Source organism: Nipponia nippon, unplaced genomic scaffold (assembly GCF_047370975.1).
Source record: "Nipponia nippon isolate SJK-2023a ecotype South Korea unplaced genomic scaffold, ASM4737097v1 scaffold_8, whole genome shotgun sequence".
Classification (NCBI taxonomy): Eukaryota; Metazoa; Chordata; class Aves; order Pelecaniformes; family Threskiornithidae; genus Nipponia; species Nipponia nippon.
This window is the reverse complement of record NW_028262402.1, coordinates 11298023-11310338: the sequence shown is the minus strand read 5'-3', so window position 1 is coordinate 11310338 and position 12316 is coordinate 11298023. Positions and strand designations below refer to the sequence as shown.

Genomic DNA, 12316 nt, shown 5'->3' with positions numbered 1-12316 from the left:
TTAAAGCCAAAATTAAGCATAGCACTATAGTTTTGCCCCACACCACTGGCTATTCAGTTTAGACAATATTTTTTGAATAACTATACAAGAAAAATTTTGAAGTAGCTAAGCACACAAGATCCAAAGAATATAAAAAGACGGACATACTTAGTTTCATCCATTACTTCTACTTCTGTAGGAGCTGTGATTGGTGCATTTGAACGGCCTGCAGTTGGGTCATCTGTGTTCAGTTCTCCATTTGTTGAGCTTACTACCTGAAATCATCAGAAATACCCAAAATTATGCTAGTGCCAGACATACATTTGTCAATTCCTACAGTTACAATACATCTTCAAAAATCAGTAATTGTTGTTAATTCCACAATAATTTTTATTCCAATAACAGTATCTTTTCCAGGTTTTATTCCTGCATCCCTGCCATCCTGCCATTTTTCTTTCATATTTACTAGTGGAACTGACATCTACTTGACAGATTCAAAGTGAGTGGACTAAGCAAAGCAATTCTGTTGATCAGGTTTGCTGATCTCCCTCATGTCTCTTCAGAGCCTTAAGGGAAGGCTCTAATCCCCTTCCTGGTATCAATTCAGTCAGTCTTACCCTCTCTCTGCTTCTTTAGTGTATTTAACCTCCTTAGTTTTCTTCTTTTGTATCTCAAAGAGTACTCACCAGAAGAGGGGAAAACTGAGACATTCTCTAGACCCAAGACTGTAGGTGGTGTTTGGTTTTCACTCTTAGAGAATGAAAACACTTACTGCCATCAAAAAAAAAAAAAAATAGATTAATCTTCTTAATCTTCATTCCCATTAATTTACTCTCAAATTCTTTTGTAAATTCTTGAGCCACCGGGACAGCTCTGGTTCTCTGGGAACATTTATTTTGACTTTAAACCAAATGGAACCTGCTATTCTCTCTCAGTTCCTGTCAGCCTTCCTGCATGACAAATGCAGCTATTCCAGAAACCTCTCCCTTATTCACCTCACAGAATCTGCCAAGAAGATGGTTAACTGGGTATAGACAAGTGCTTATCTGGTCAGGGCAGCTGACAGTGCTAACTGACCCATTAAAGTATCAAGAGGTCTACTAGCTACAAAGCAGCAGCAAATGTTTGGCCAAGCAACACTGCACAAAAATATCATTCTGGCCAAATAATATAAGAGCCTGCAGAGAACATCTGTAAAACATAATCAGCTACAGGGGAGTGGACCAACAGTAGTTCATAGTTCAAGATTCTTACCAGCTGTTGCCTGAAGGTCAGAGACTAAAAGTAGAAGAAAGCAAAGGGAAGGAAAGTCATCATCATAATGTTACTATTCTTCTCACCCTTCCAAACTCTCCCCTTAATGTAGCAGTTATGTCTCATCTATTTATAACCAGAGCTAATAGCCTTGCCTATTGAGGTTTGCTTTGTGGTTCCTATTGTAATTCAGTACAGAGCTTCAAAAGTTTGCTGAACTTAAGCCATTTTCTGTGCCATATGCCTACATCAGGCTGAGTTTTCTATGGTCCCAACCATCTCACCAGGTATCTTACTGTGCAGATAATTTCATTGCTTCTTGTGAAATATCCAGTTGTAACAGTGATAAGCAGAGCAGAAACATATGGTGTTTACATGGGAAGTACTTGCTAAATAAGACAGGATCATTCATGAAAATGGAAGGGCAAAAAAATTTGCTCAACTTGTCCACCAAGTGAGTTTTGGATCCAAAGGATCCAAATCATAACTGCATAACTAATCACAACTACAGCCTGCATTAATCTATATAAAGCAATGCTACCCAGTTAAGATTGTAGTCAACCTTGCCTGCAGTCCTAATCATTCAGTATTTCTGCTCCATGATGTAGACTTAAAATTAACTTTTCTAAAGAGATCCTCAGACCTGTGCTCAAGGTTTAGTAACAACGGTTGATCAGGAACAGAAGCCTTTATCTTCAGTCTACTCAAGTAAGGGTAAGGTACATCAAGAAACAACATGACAGGTATATGCGCCTTTCTGGATGGGAAGCAAACCCATACACCTTAGCATTCCTGCTGTTGTAAAGAACAGGTGACAGTTTGCATGCATATTTGCAAGAATTCCTATTTTCTTCTCTTTTCCTACAAAAAGCAAATCATAATGTTTATGACTTTTACTCAAGTATCAAACACACTGCCCAACTCTAGCATCCATGGAGCTTTCACACAGCATTCTCTTTCACAATTCTTTCCCAGGAGTGCCTACGCAATCATTCACCTCTGTCTTCTTGGACAGCAGATTCAAAAGAAGCTATCAAACTCAGGCATATATACATTCTTCATTTGAACTAGAAAACATGAAAGTAGATATCTAAAAATCCTTCCTACATTAATAATCTAGTTATGAATATTATTTTTCAATAATAGATAGAAAAAATCCATCTTTCCCTTCTGATGGATACAAAAAGTTGGGAGAAAGTGAAAATATTTTGATAGGAGAAAAACTGTATCTAAGCACGTTTTTATAGTCTGCCCTTCTATCACCACTAGAGGAAGCCTATTTTGGAGGGGCAGGCAGAGCAACAAAAAAAGGTTTGCTGCTCTGGTTCAAGATTCATGGATGGTTCCTATCAGCCTTTGTCAACAACTCTCTTCTGGTCTCTCTGGAACCTCTTCTGGCAATTGTTAAAAGAACATCTGCAAGATTTGAGCAACTCAAAAAAAAACCTCCTGGTATATGAGAGGTTTGGTTTGGGTTTGGTTTTTTGTTTGGTTGGTTTGGGGTTTTTTGTTTGTTTGTTTTTCTTTTTTTTTTTTTTTTAAATGACAGTTAAAGTCATACTAATCTAAGCTGACTTCAGCTTTAAAGGAGCAACAACAATCTTCTGCTTGGGTCAACGAACTGCCATATGGTAACAAAGAACAAAGTTTATTTCAGGGTTTCCCAACACGTTTATATGCTTATAAAAGAGGAAGCAGGGAAGCTATAACAACCTGTTTGGTGATTCTTTTCTTGACATTCTTCAAACTTACTTCAAAACTGAACAGTATTTCTTGACAGTGGTTTCCTTTAGTGGGAGAAGATTTTCTTTTCAAGACTACATTTGTCCTAAGGTGTTTTTTAATTAATTTGACTGTTTTCTCTAAGAAACTTCGACACAAACTTTGTAGAAACCTTCACACTAGATAGCAGAAAACTGTCCTACCTTGCTCTGGTTGATCTCTATTGAAGAGAGAGAGATCAAGCAGAAAGGGACCTCAGTACTTCCCATATACATACACCAGACACATCCACCAAATACACAATCAACTACAAACAAGCATAACTGCCTGTTGCGTGGCTTAGTTTAGATGGGAGAAAAATGAAGTTCATCTTTCTGGAAAGAGTTGTGACCTCTTAAAGCATTAAGTGAACCAAAGGGTATTGGTAGTCTGAAAATTCTGTAGCCAGGATGTACCACAAATAAGGCACAAAGATGATTCATCATAGTGGATCCACATAAAAAGCTAAAACTTTAGGAAAGGAGAGAGAAGAACCAATACACAAAACTAACAGTGTGCTGAAAGAGAAACTTTTAATTTAATTTCTCTACTGATGACTGGAATTGGACTGGGTTTCCTCAGTAGCCTGATGAAAGACGGGAAGCACAATTAACCTCTTAATAGATTCGTATAAGACTGTAGTGAAAAACATGTGGATATTGAAGTTATGTTTTTGCACCTAGAAATTCTGTTAAAAAAGTACATGAACATTTGTCCATGAATAGTCACAGAATTAGGTTTCTGAAAACTAATATTTTAAACTAAGTTTCAAATTAGAAGCGTTGCAATGTTGAAGATTAACTTAAGCCATTCACCTGTATACAAGTGGAAGATTAACCACTAAACTAAAAATCTAAAACAATTTTAAGCATTTTGATAACAGATCTTATCCTGGTTTAAATTTAGTTCCTTCAAATTTAATCAGTTCTTTAGAAGTTTAGTTTGAAGAGTACATATATAAAGAAGCATACACATCACACTGACTATTTCTTGCTACCTTCTATGCCGTAAGGCAAACAAAATACCAGACCTACTACCTAATAATGAGATATATTACCTGTGTAACAGCTTAGTTTTAGATACATGGTCCTTTAGAAGGTTGACAAGGGCCAGTTATAATAAGACAAAGTTAAGCCTTAACATCAATTCCCCAAATGGTAACAGTAAATCTTCAGGCTAGCCCCATGCTTTGTTTTGGATTAGTATATAAACTAATCTTTTACTTGCTATATTAAAAAATCAGTCAGGCAGTCTCTCATAAAACAAATTTTGCTGATTTTTCATGCTTATAATCACAATAAGGAATTGCAAAAATTTGAAAGAGACATAGAATATAATTCTTCATTTCATTACCAATCTCAGTAACTGAATTCTCCACTCTTCAAAAAATAAAACCAGCCTTCATGCCTAAGCAATTCATTAGTGATACTACAGAATGCTATATTTTACCTTCAAAAAGCTTCCAGTTAAAACAAAAGAATCAAAAAATTTCACACTACCTTATTAATTCACAAAAGCTTAGAGAAATTGATTTGCTTTACCTAATGCATCTTTGCTATCTTGACTTCTTGAAAGAGAGATGTCTTGCAACTCAAAACTACTTAGATCAAATATCTAACCTTTCAAGCAGTTCCTAAGCACCTTTCAAGACCTATGGCACTTCACTGGGAACTGTTCAACCCAATCTTTTAATCTAACCTCCTTTTAAAGAATTTCCAAATGGAAAAACAGAAGGAAACAGGATAAGAGGAAGGAGGGGAGCTAGCAAGTGATGAAAAAAAGTAATGAACAGATTAGTACAGTCTTTATGAGTGCACAAGCAGTTTGTGGTTCATGCAAAGAAGGGAACAATTCAGTGTTGTACAACTGACATTTTTGGGAAGTGAGGCAAACTTATAAAGACACTGGAAGTTGCTGAATGAATTGTTGGGAGCTACAAGTTGCTCTCAATAAGGCTACACAAACTAGAAAGACGATTACCATACTACAGCATTTTTATCTTATTCTAAACAGAGGAAAGTGGAAGAAGGGATGTGAACCATTTCTAGAGGTCTTCCCTTTACAACTCAATTTGCTAATAGTCTTTGAACTTGAAACATGAACCAATGCTACAAAGTAAATTAGACATGATTAAGCACATTAGTATATCTCTAACATAGGCCTAGAGAGTCTGGGACAACTTAAATTAATACAAAAACCAGAATGATTACTATTAATGAAGAAACCATTTAGAACCTGAATGTTTCCCACTTGAATATCGTAGCTAAGAGCACAAAAATATGTACTAACATACATATACGCATATACCAACATTCAGTCTACTTGAATTTAATATGTCACAGTGAAGAATCACTGATACATTCTAATAATCTTCTACAAAAGGATCTCAGAGATCTCAGCAGTAGTATTACAGATGACTGTAATAGCAGTAACCTAAAAAACATTCTGTTGTCACTTTAAAATAAAGTTATCTGCCAGATTTTCATATTGTGCAGAAAAACAGATAATTGAGCATAAAACTGATCTGAAAGATGGACAATGACTCACTAATGTCATAGAAAAAAAATACACTTCCATTTCATACCTTAAGACTCAACTTTCCTTTGAACAATTACCTGTGACACTTTTAGAACTTGTCTTCTTGGGGGCAGCTAGGAATCCAACTAAACTAGCTGGCTAATTGTCCGACTTAATAGCATGATTCAATTAGTATCACTACAACAAAAGGGTATTTGACAACAATCAAGGGCTCAAACTTCAAAACAAAACTGAAGATATGTAGTTTTATAAGTGCCTTCAATGAGGAATCATGATTGCTCCACATTAAAAAGCAACCCAGTTAAGCTGGCTTGAAAACACCGTTCTGTACAACACGATCTTCAAAGACACAGACCAAATGGCTGCAGTTGTGCACACTGGTCTTGACATGGCAACTGTTTAGTCTCAACTGATCTAAGTGATCTGAACTCAGAATGGCCATATCCTTTGAGGAAAAAAAAGGAAGAACATTGTATTAACAGAAAGGAATACTGCTGGTATTTCCTAGCAAATGTTCTCCCCACCTCCAAAGGTATCTAACATATATTACAATGGAATAAAATTTCTTGCGATGGTTATGTTTCACCTGAGAAAGAATAAAAGGTTTCTTAAGTGCTACAATTGCCAAAGGAGTGATATAATACACAATTTGAAAGTTCTACTAATGGGAATTTAACAAGTTAAATATGTATTTTTCTAACAAAAAAAAATAAAAAGAGTAATAATTTTGGACGATACAATTTCAAATCCAATTTTGATTCCACATTACTAAACTGATGTTATTGAGAGAACTATTGCAATTCAAGTTAAATATACAGGTAAAGTTTTCAAAATATTTGTTAATGGGAAGCATAGAACAATTTTTAAACTTTTCCTGATGCATAGTGATAATTATTATCTATTAGCTTTTCTTACATAACAGTAGTTTCTAAAATAGCAGAATTTAGAGAATGTTAAGTTTGAATTGAGTTTCAAAGCATTTAAAGAAGATATGGAATTATCACACTGGTGAGACTACAGCACTGTTTTCTTTACCCTGGACTTCTCATTCTTTCTTCAGGCATTGCCAAATTTTTTCCAAAACAAAACTTCAGAAGAAATGTATGTAACTTAGATTGTCAGATTCAAAAATCCAGCATACAAAACCATTTTCTCCAGATAACACTTTACAAAAATACATTATTTTCATTTTGAACTGAATGCTCAAAACCTCATATAGACTTTGCAGCTGGCATTTTGAATCCTTCTATATTAAATTTAGACTCCCTCATGTATTATCCCAACCATCTCGCCCCTAAATATATTCAAAGAGCAAGACACCAAAAAGTAAAATTAAGAGCAAATCAGGTAAAAAACCTCTTTGAAGATGAAACAAAGTAATAATAAAGGAAAAACTGTTGGTTTCTACACAGTTTTCCACTGATAAGTGTGAAGTACTGCCCTGGGAAACATTCTTCTAGTCAACTATTGTTTGAACAAAAGTAGTAAAGTTTAAGTAAAAATCACTACTTAACACTTCCATTTGAAATTTGCTTAAGGAACAAACAACATGACTTGAACAACACTGAATTCAGTCAATAGTGTTTTAGTTGCTAATACAACTGAATAACATCAAATGTCTAAGCTTCAGTTGCTTGCACTGATGTAAGTGTACATTCCCTCTAAAACACAGATAGTTCCATTGTTTTAGGCTTTCACTAAGAAACACGTGGCAGAAATTCCACACACAAAAAGATCCACAGTTTTCTGCACCTGTTTTAATTTCAGTCTGGCAATTGTGAAGTAGGGAATAATCGGAACATTCTGAACATTACTGGAAAGCGAGCTTAACATGAAAACAGGAATCATGTCATGCACTATGGGCAACTAGTATTATATAATGCAAAATGACTGATTAAGTCATGCAAAGAAGAAGAAAATACCTGTACCGAGCCACCATGTCTGTCAGCTGCTAGGTGAGCCCTCAAATGATGTGGATTAGCTTGCTGTGAGTCCCATGCTGCCCTATGGTCTGTTGACTACCATTTTTGAATGCATTAGGAATATATGCAAAAGAAGAAATACAAATTCCAAAAATAAACAATTCATGCATTAATTATATTATTTTTGAAGAGCACAGAAGCACTACATACTCAATTTCTATACAGATTGTACATCAATATTACCTGCATACTTATGTATGCCTACACATACATTTTCATAGAGAAGTAAACTAGCTAAAACTCAACATTCCTAGTAAGAAACAAAGTCCACCAACACAACCCTGTAACTTAGCTTAGGTAAATGGACACAGATCTAAATTCCTAATGTTTTTACCACCTTGGTCGTTATCCTGGTTTAAAAAGATGGAAGTGTTATACATACATGTTAGAACCCCAATAGATGATATAGTGTATGGTGAAGAGACAGTGATTAAAAACAGAAAATTAAAAGAAAAAATTTAAAGAAATATCAGCAGAGAGAAAATTCACTACTGATGTAAGTTACATTATATCATATAGCATCAAACAAGCAACGTTTCAGGACATTTTAAGGTCTACAGATGTAGAAATACATTAACAAGGACCTACCTAAATCAAAGAAAAAACAAAGAAAACTTGGAGTCAATTTTACTTTGGAGTTCTAATAAAAGCAACAACACAGCACAAATCATTAGACAAACGACAAACCAATGCTGATAATCTTACATGAGCAGTTTACCTGATTTTTGAATTGTTGCATTTTATCTCTGTGCTGATATGCTTCTCTGTTTGAAGACAGTACAGTGTCTGAATGTATTGAACCCACTGGAGTAGGCTACAAATATAAATAATATGTAGCAACTGGTAAAAAAAATAAATTCTTAAGTCTCACCGAAAGTTACTGGTATGTAATAGAAAGTAATCTTTAAATGCTACGATTCTTTCAGAGAGAGTCACACAAGAAACTTCAGGGTAAAATGTATAATCTGAAATTGTCCAACTTATACAATCCTTTCCCTACTTATTAAAAAGAAGCAAGGAAGAATTTGAGATGCTGCAAAATTCATCTTTTACCCTTTCTTTAAAGAATATAAACACAGTATTTTCTGTCACTTTACATGCACTGTGACAGAAACTGATATCCTACATCATATTTAATTAGAACTGCATAAAAATTATATACAGTTTCTTCATCATGAGCTGATAAATATCTGGTGTATATCTCAGATGCAGAGAAGTGATTGCTCTACATTTTAAAAATACTGGGAGCAAGAAAGTCCCCAAAGCAAGAAAATGCCTGTAATAATGACAATCACCTGCAAAGTTTTAAACTCACTCTTCAACTCAAACACCAGTCTGAATTCCTACAACCTCATTTGGGGTTGAACAGAGATTTACTTTGATATTAAGAGTATATGTTTGGAAAGAGACTCGATATAAAATAACTCAAGCCAAAACATAATGTTTGAAAATTCATCTGGAAACCGGTTTATAATAGCAGCTCTATGGCAACTCTAATAGCAGCCATGAGATACACATGTATTCTGAAACTCAAGACTAACACTGGCTCAAAACTGATCACACACAAAAAACAGTATATTACTAGTAGCTTAATTATACTCACCAAGTGTTTGCCAATCCAGTCATATTCATAATCAAATATGTAGCCTTTCCGATCAAGTAAGTCTGTGAAGAGCTTTCTTAAGTAGTCATAGTCCGGCTTTTCAAAAAAATCTAGCCTTCTTACATAACGTAGATATGTAGCCATTTCCTCTATACAAATAAGAAATGTACATAATTGCCATACCTGTTTTAATGGCACTCAAAACCCAGTACTTATTACATTTTAAAGCAACTTCTACCTCTCACCATAAAACCTGAACAGTTGTTCACAATGAATCTGTGAATTACCAGAAAGAAAAGCTACTTAATAGTAATAATATTTTTCAAGATATACTGCCATATTCTAAACATATCCTACCAATTGACCTTCCACTAATTTTTCCTTTGCATTACCTGTCAAGATCTTCCATTCAACCTTCAAGTCCTGATGCAGTGTACCAAGAAAGTGAGGAGAGAAATGCCTCTACTTGTCTTTTTTTTTTTTTTTTTTTTTTTTTGCAATTAAGTGTACAAAGACAAGCCTAAGGAAAGGTAAAGAGGGGCGTATATGAATGTACAGAGTGGACTATGTCTCAAAGAACACTGTTACTGGAATGTAACCTTCCTTTCTTTAAGAGAGGATCCACATGGGCATTCTACAATGGGCAACTCCAATTGTCCTCACAAAAAACACTTGGTATAGGCTCTGTTGAGCTGTAACTGTAGTATGACTATGGAAGGCTGCAGCAGCGCTGAATGCTTCAGGCATCATGTTATGTGAAGGTGTTGAGCAGAACTGGCAAATATCCTGAACAGAAACACTGCAGAGAAGTACTAAGGTTACCTGAGCTCTTGTAGAATGACTTCTGACCAGTGTTAGTTTAATATCACTGTTTAAATACCATGTCAGCATACAAATGGAGATTCATTTGGGTAGGTGTTACATGGAAATTATAAGATTCTCCCCGTAGTGGAGAAAACCACGGAGATTTCTGAAAGGGCCTGGACCTGTAAAGATAAAAGGAAAGAGCTTTCCTAGTTGTTAAAAGGTATGAAGTACAGACCGCGCACTAGCAGCCAGAACCTTCTAGTTAAGACAAAGAGTTCCAGCACAAACCTCTTGGCGGGTGAGTAGAGCATGCAGAAGTCCCATTCTTGATAATGGGTATAAGCCATGAAAGGCTTCTGAGATAATAGCTGTAAGCAACAAGCATCTTTATGGACAAAAGACTACAAGAATCCAAGGGTTGAAAGGGAGGACCCATGAACATCTGAAGCACAAGCTTCAAATCCCATTGAGAAACTGCTCAGACATGTGACTACATTTACAATAACTCCTTCAGGAATCAGTGAAATCAGGGGCATATGGAAATAAAACAGTCTGAGAAAACAGCAGATGGTGAGAAGAGGTAAATGTTAACAAGCTTTCACAAAGTCCTACAGATCCTTCCACTCCAGCAGGTATTCTAAGAACAAACTAAAGGACTGGAAGAGTAAAGAGAGCAAGAACTTAACCATACTGAAATTTTGGTTCATTCAGACTGCCTCTATCCACACCTTCTTGTTACAGAGAAAAAAAAAAAAAAAAAAAATCACACTGCAGTGGTTTGGAACTGAGTACTGCAACAACTTCTCACAATCTGATATGGATCAGGTGAAGCACTTGACCTGAGCCCTGGGACATGAGTTCCAGGTGGACAGAGCTCTTAAAATCTGACTTCTTTAGGAACCTTTGTAGCTTGTGAAAGTCTAGGAAACCACCCACTGGCAAGCCATTCTGAGAAAAGCAATGACTCCTCACTCTCAAGCCAAAAAGACTGTTCACATGGTCACATACTACAAGAGAAAGCACCTCTATATGACCAGAAAGTCAGAGGACGAATAAAGTTGAAAGTAGATGCCACCAGCACTCACTGATCCTATGAACAGGTATGTATGTCAGAAGTGGCACAACAGTTATCGCTGCACACCCACCCTGACCCACACATCACATTCCAATAAGTCTGGAGAAGCTGACATTTTGTAGTACGCACAAGGTGCTGTTAGAAGCCTATCTTCCGACAGAGGATGTTTGAGAAGTGCAGAGGCAGTGCTAAGACTGAGCTATGCTAAGTTAAACTCATTCAGAGATAGTAGGGTAGAAAGAGGAAGAAGTGAAGGTTTAAGACCTTGATAATAAAAAGTTGCAGGGCAGCATCATGTTGGTGCTGTCAAGAATGCAGCACAGGACAATGGTGCTGAGACATCCCAAATTACTCAGTTCTGACAAAAACAGAGTATTAAGCGCTATGTTTTAGGCATAAGCAGATGAAGCAGTGGATAGGAGCAATTCCTTGGCACCTAAGGTCTGGTTCAGCAGAAAAGCAAGGCTCTTCAGTAATACTAGCCAAGGAGATCAGTGTTTGAAGAAGGTGAAGATAAATGCTGACACATTGCTAGTGACCTCTTAACCATACTTTCCCAATGTAAACCCGAACCCAAAGCATGCAAGGCATGTCTTCAGAGGTATGAAGGCTGGAACTGAGCCATTTAATGCAGCTGAATGGTACAACTGGCTGACTCCAAAAATCAAATACCACCCTTATCGTGCATTTGAAGCAGAAACTCCACAGTTTAAATCCTTGCTCATTTTATAAAAGGCTTGAAACAGCAGTAGAGTTGCACAAAGACAGTGCAATTCCACAGAACAGGGGATGAAAAAGGTAAGTGTTTGACATGTGACAAAGACCAAAGTATCTTTCACTGATACTGCAGAGTTCTCTCGCCTTATAGAACATCAATCAGCTCACTCCGCCTGCAGGCTGACTGAAAAGAATTGAAATGATGGTGGACGTACTTCTCATTCTATTCTATGTCTTACGTGACAAGGACAGGAAAAGGTAGAAAATCCTTGGATATTTGACATGCCAGAACTTCCACATACAAGAACATATTTATTATGAAAATGTACATATGTACTATCAGAGAAGTTTATCTTTTGTGCTCTCCAAGGTCAAATATCTTTTCCCCGTTCCTTTTTCAGATCCAATCCTGTCAACAAGCATGTACTTGATCAAATTTCATGGAAACAGTCCACTACATATATGGAGCTACTCGTGCATAATTATTTCCAGGAATTTTACCATATACACCTTAAATTAGGTGTTTATTTTTTAAAGGATAAAAATCAACATGCAAGACATGCATGCATTACTGGATGCAGAAGGTTTCTATTCCAGAAC

The 12316-nt window shown here is 36.2% G+C and overlaps 1 protein-coding gene across 13 annotated transcripts in view; it reads right to left on the bottom strand.

Moving 5' to 3' along the window:
- The window catches only part of CSNK1G3 (casein kinase 1 gamma 3), an 85027-nt gene that overhangs the window by 8757 nt on the left and 63954 nt on the right, over window positions 1-12316 (bottom strand). For 9 of the 13 annotated variants that reach the window (XM_087741992.1, XM_087741983.1, XM_087741981.1 and 6 more), the window contains 4 exons: window positions 9118-9266; window positions 8233-8328; window positions 7455-7550; window positions 148-254 (listed from right to left, as the gene is read on the bottom strand). In XM_087741992.1, the coding sequence (XP_087598118.1) occupies window positions 148-254; window positions 7455-7550; window positions 8233-8328; window positions 9118-9266 (448 nt within the window). Of the gene's footprint in view, window positions 1-147; window positions 255-7454; window positions 7551-8232; window positions 8355-9117; window positions 9267-12316 lie in introns of those variants that run through there. The other 4 variants (XM_087741985.1, XM_087741988.1, XM_087741990.1 and 1 more) reach the window with 3 other exon arrangements.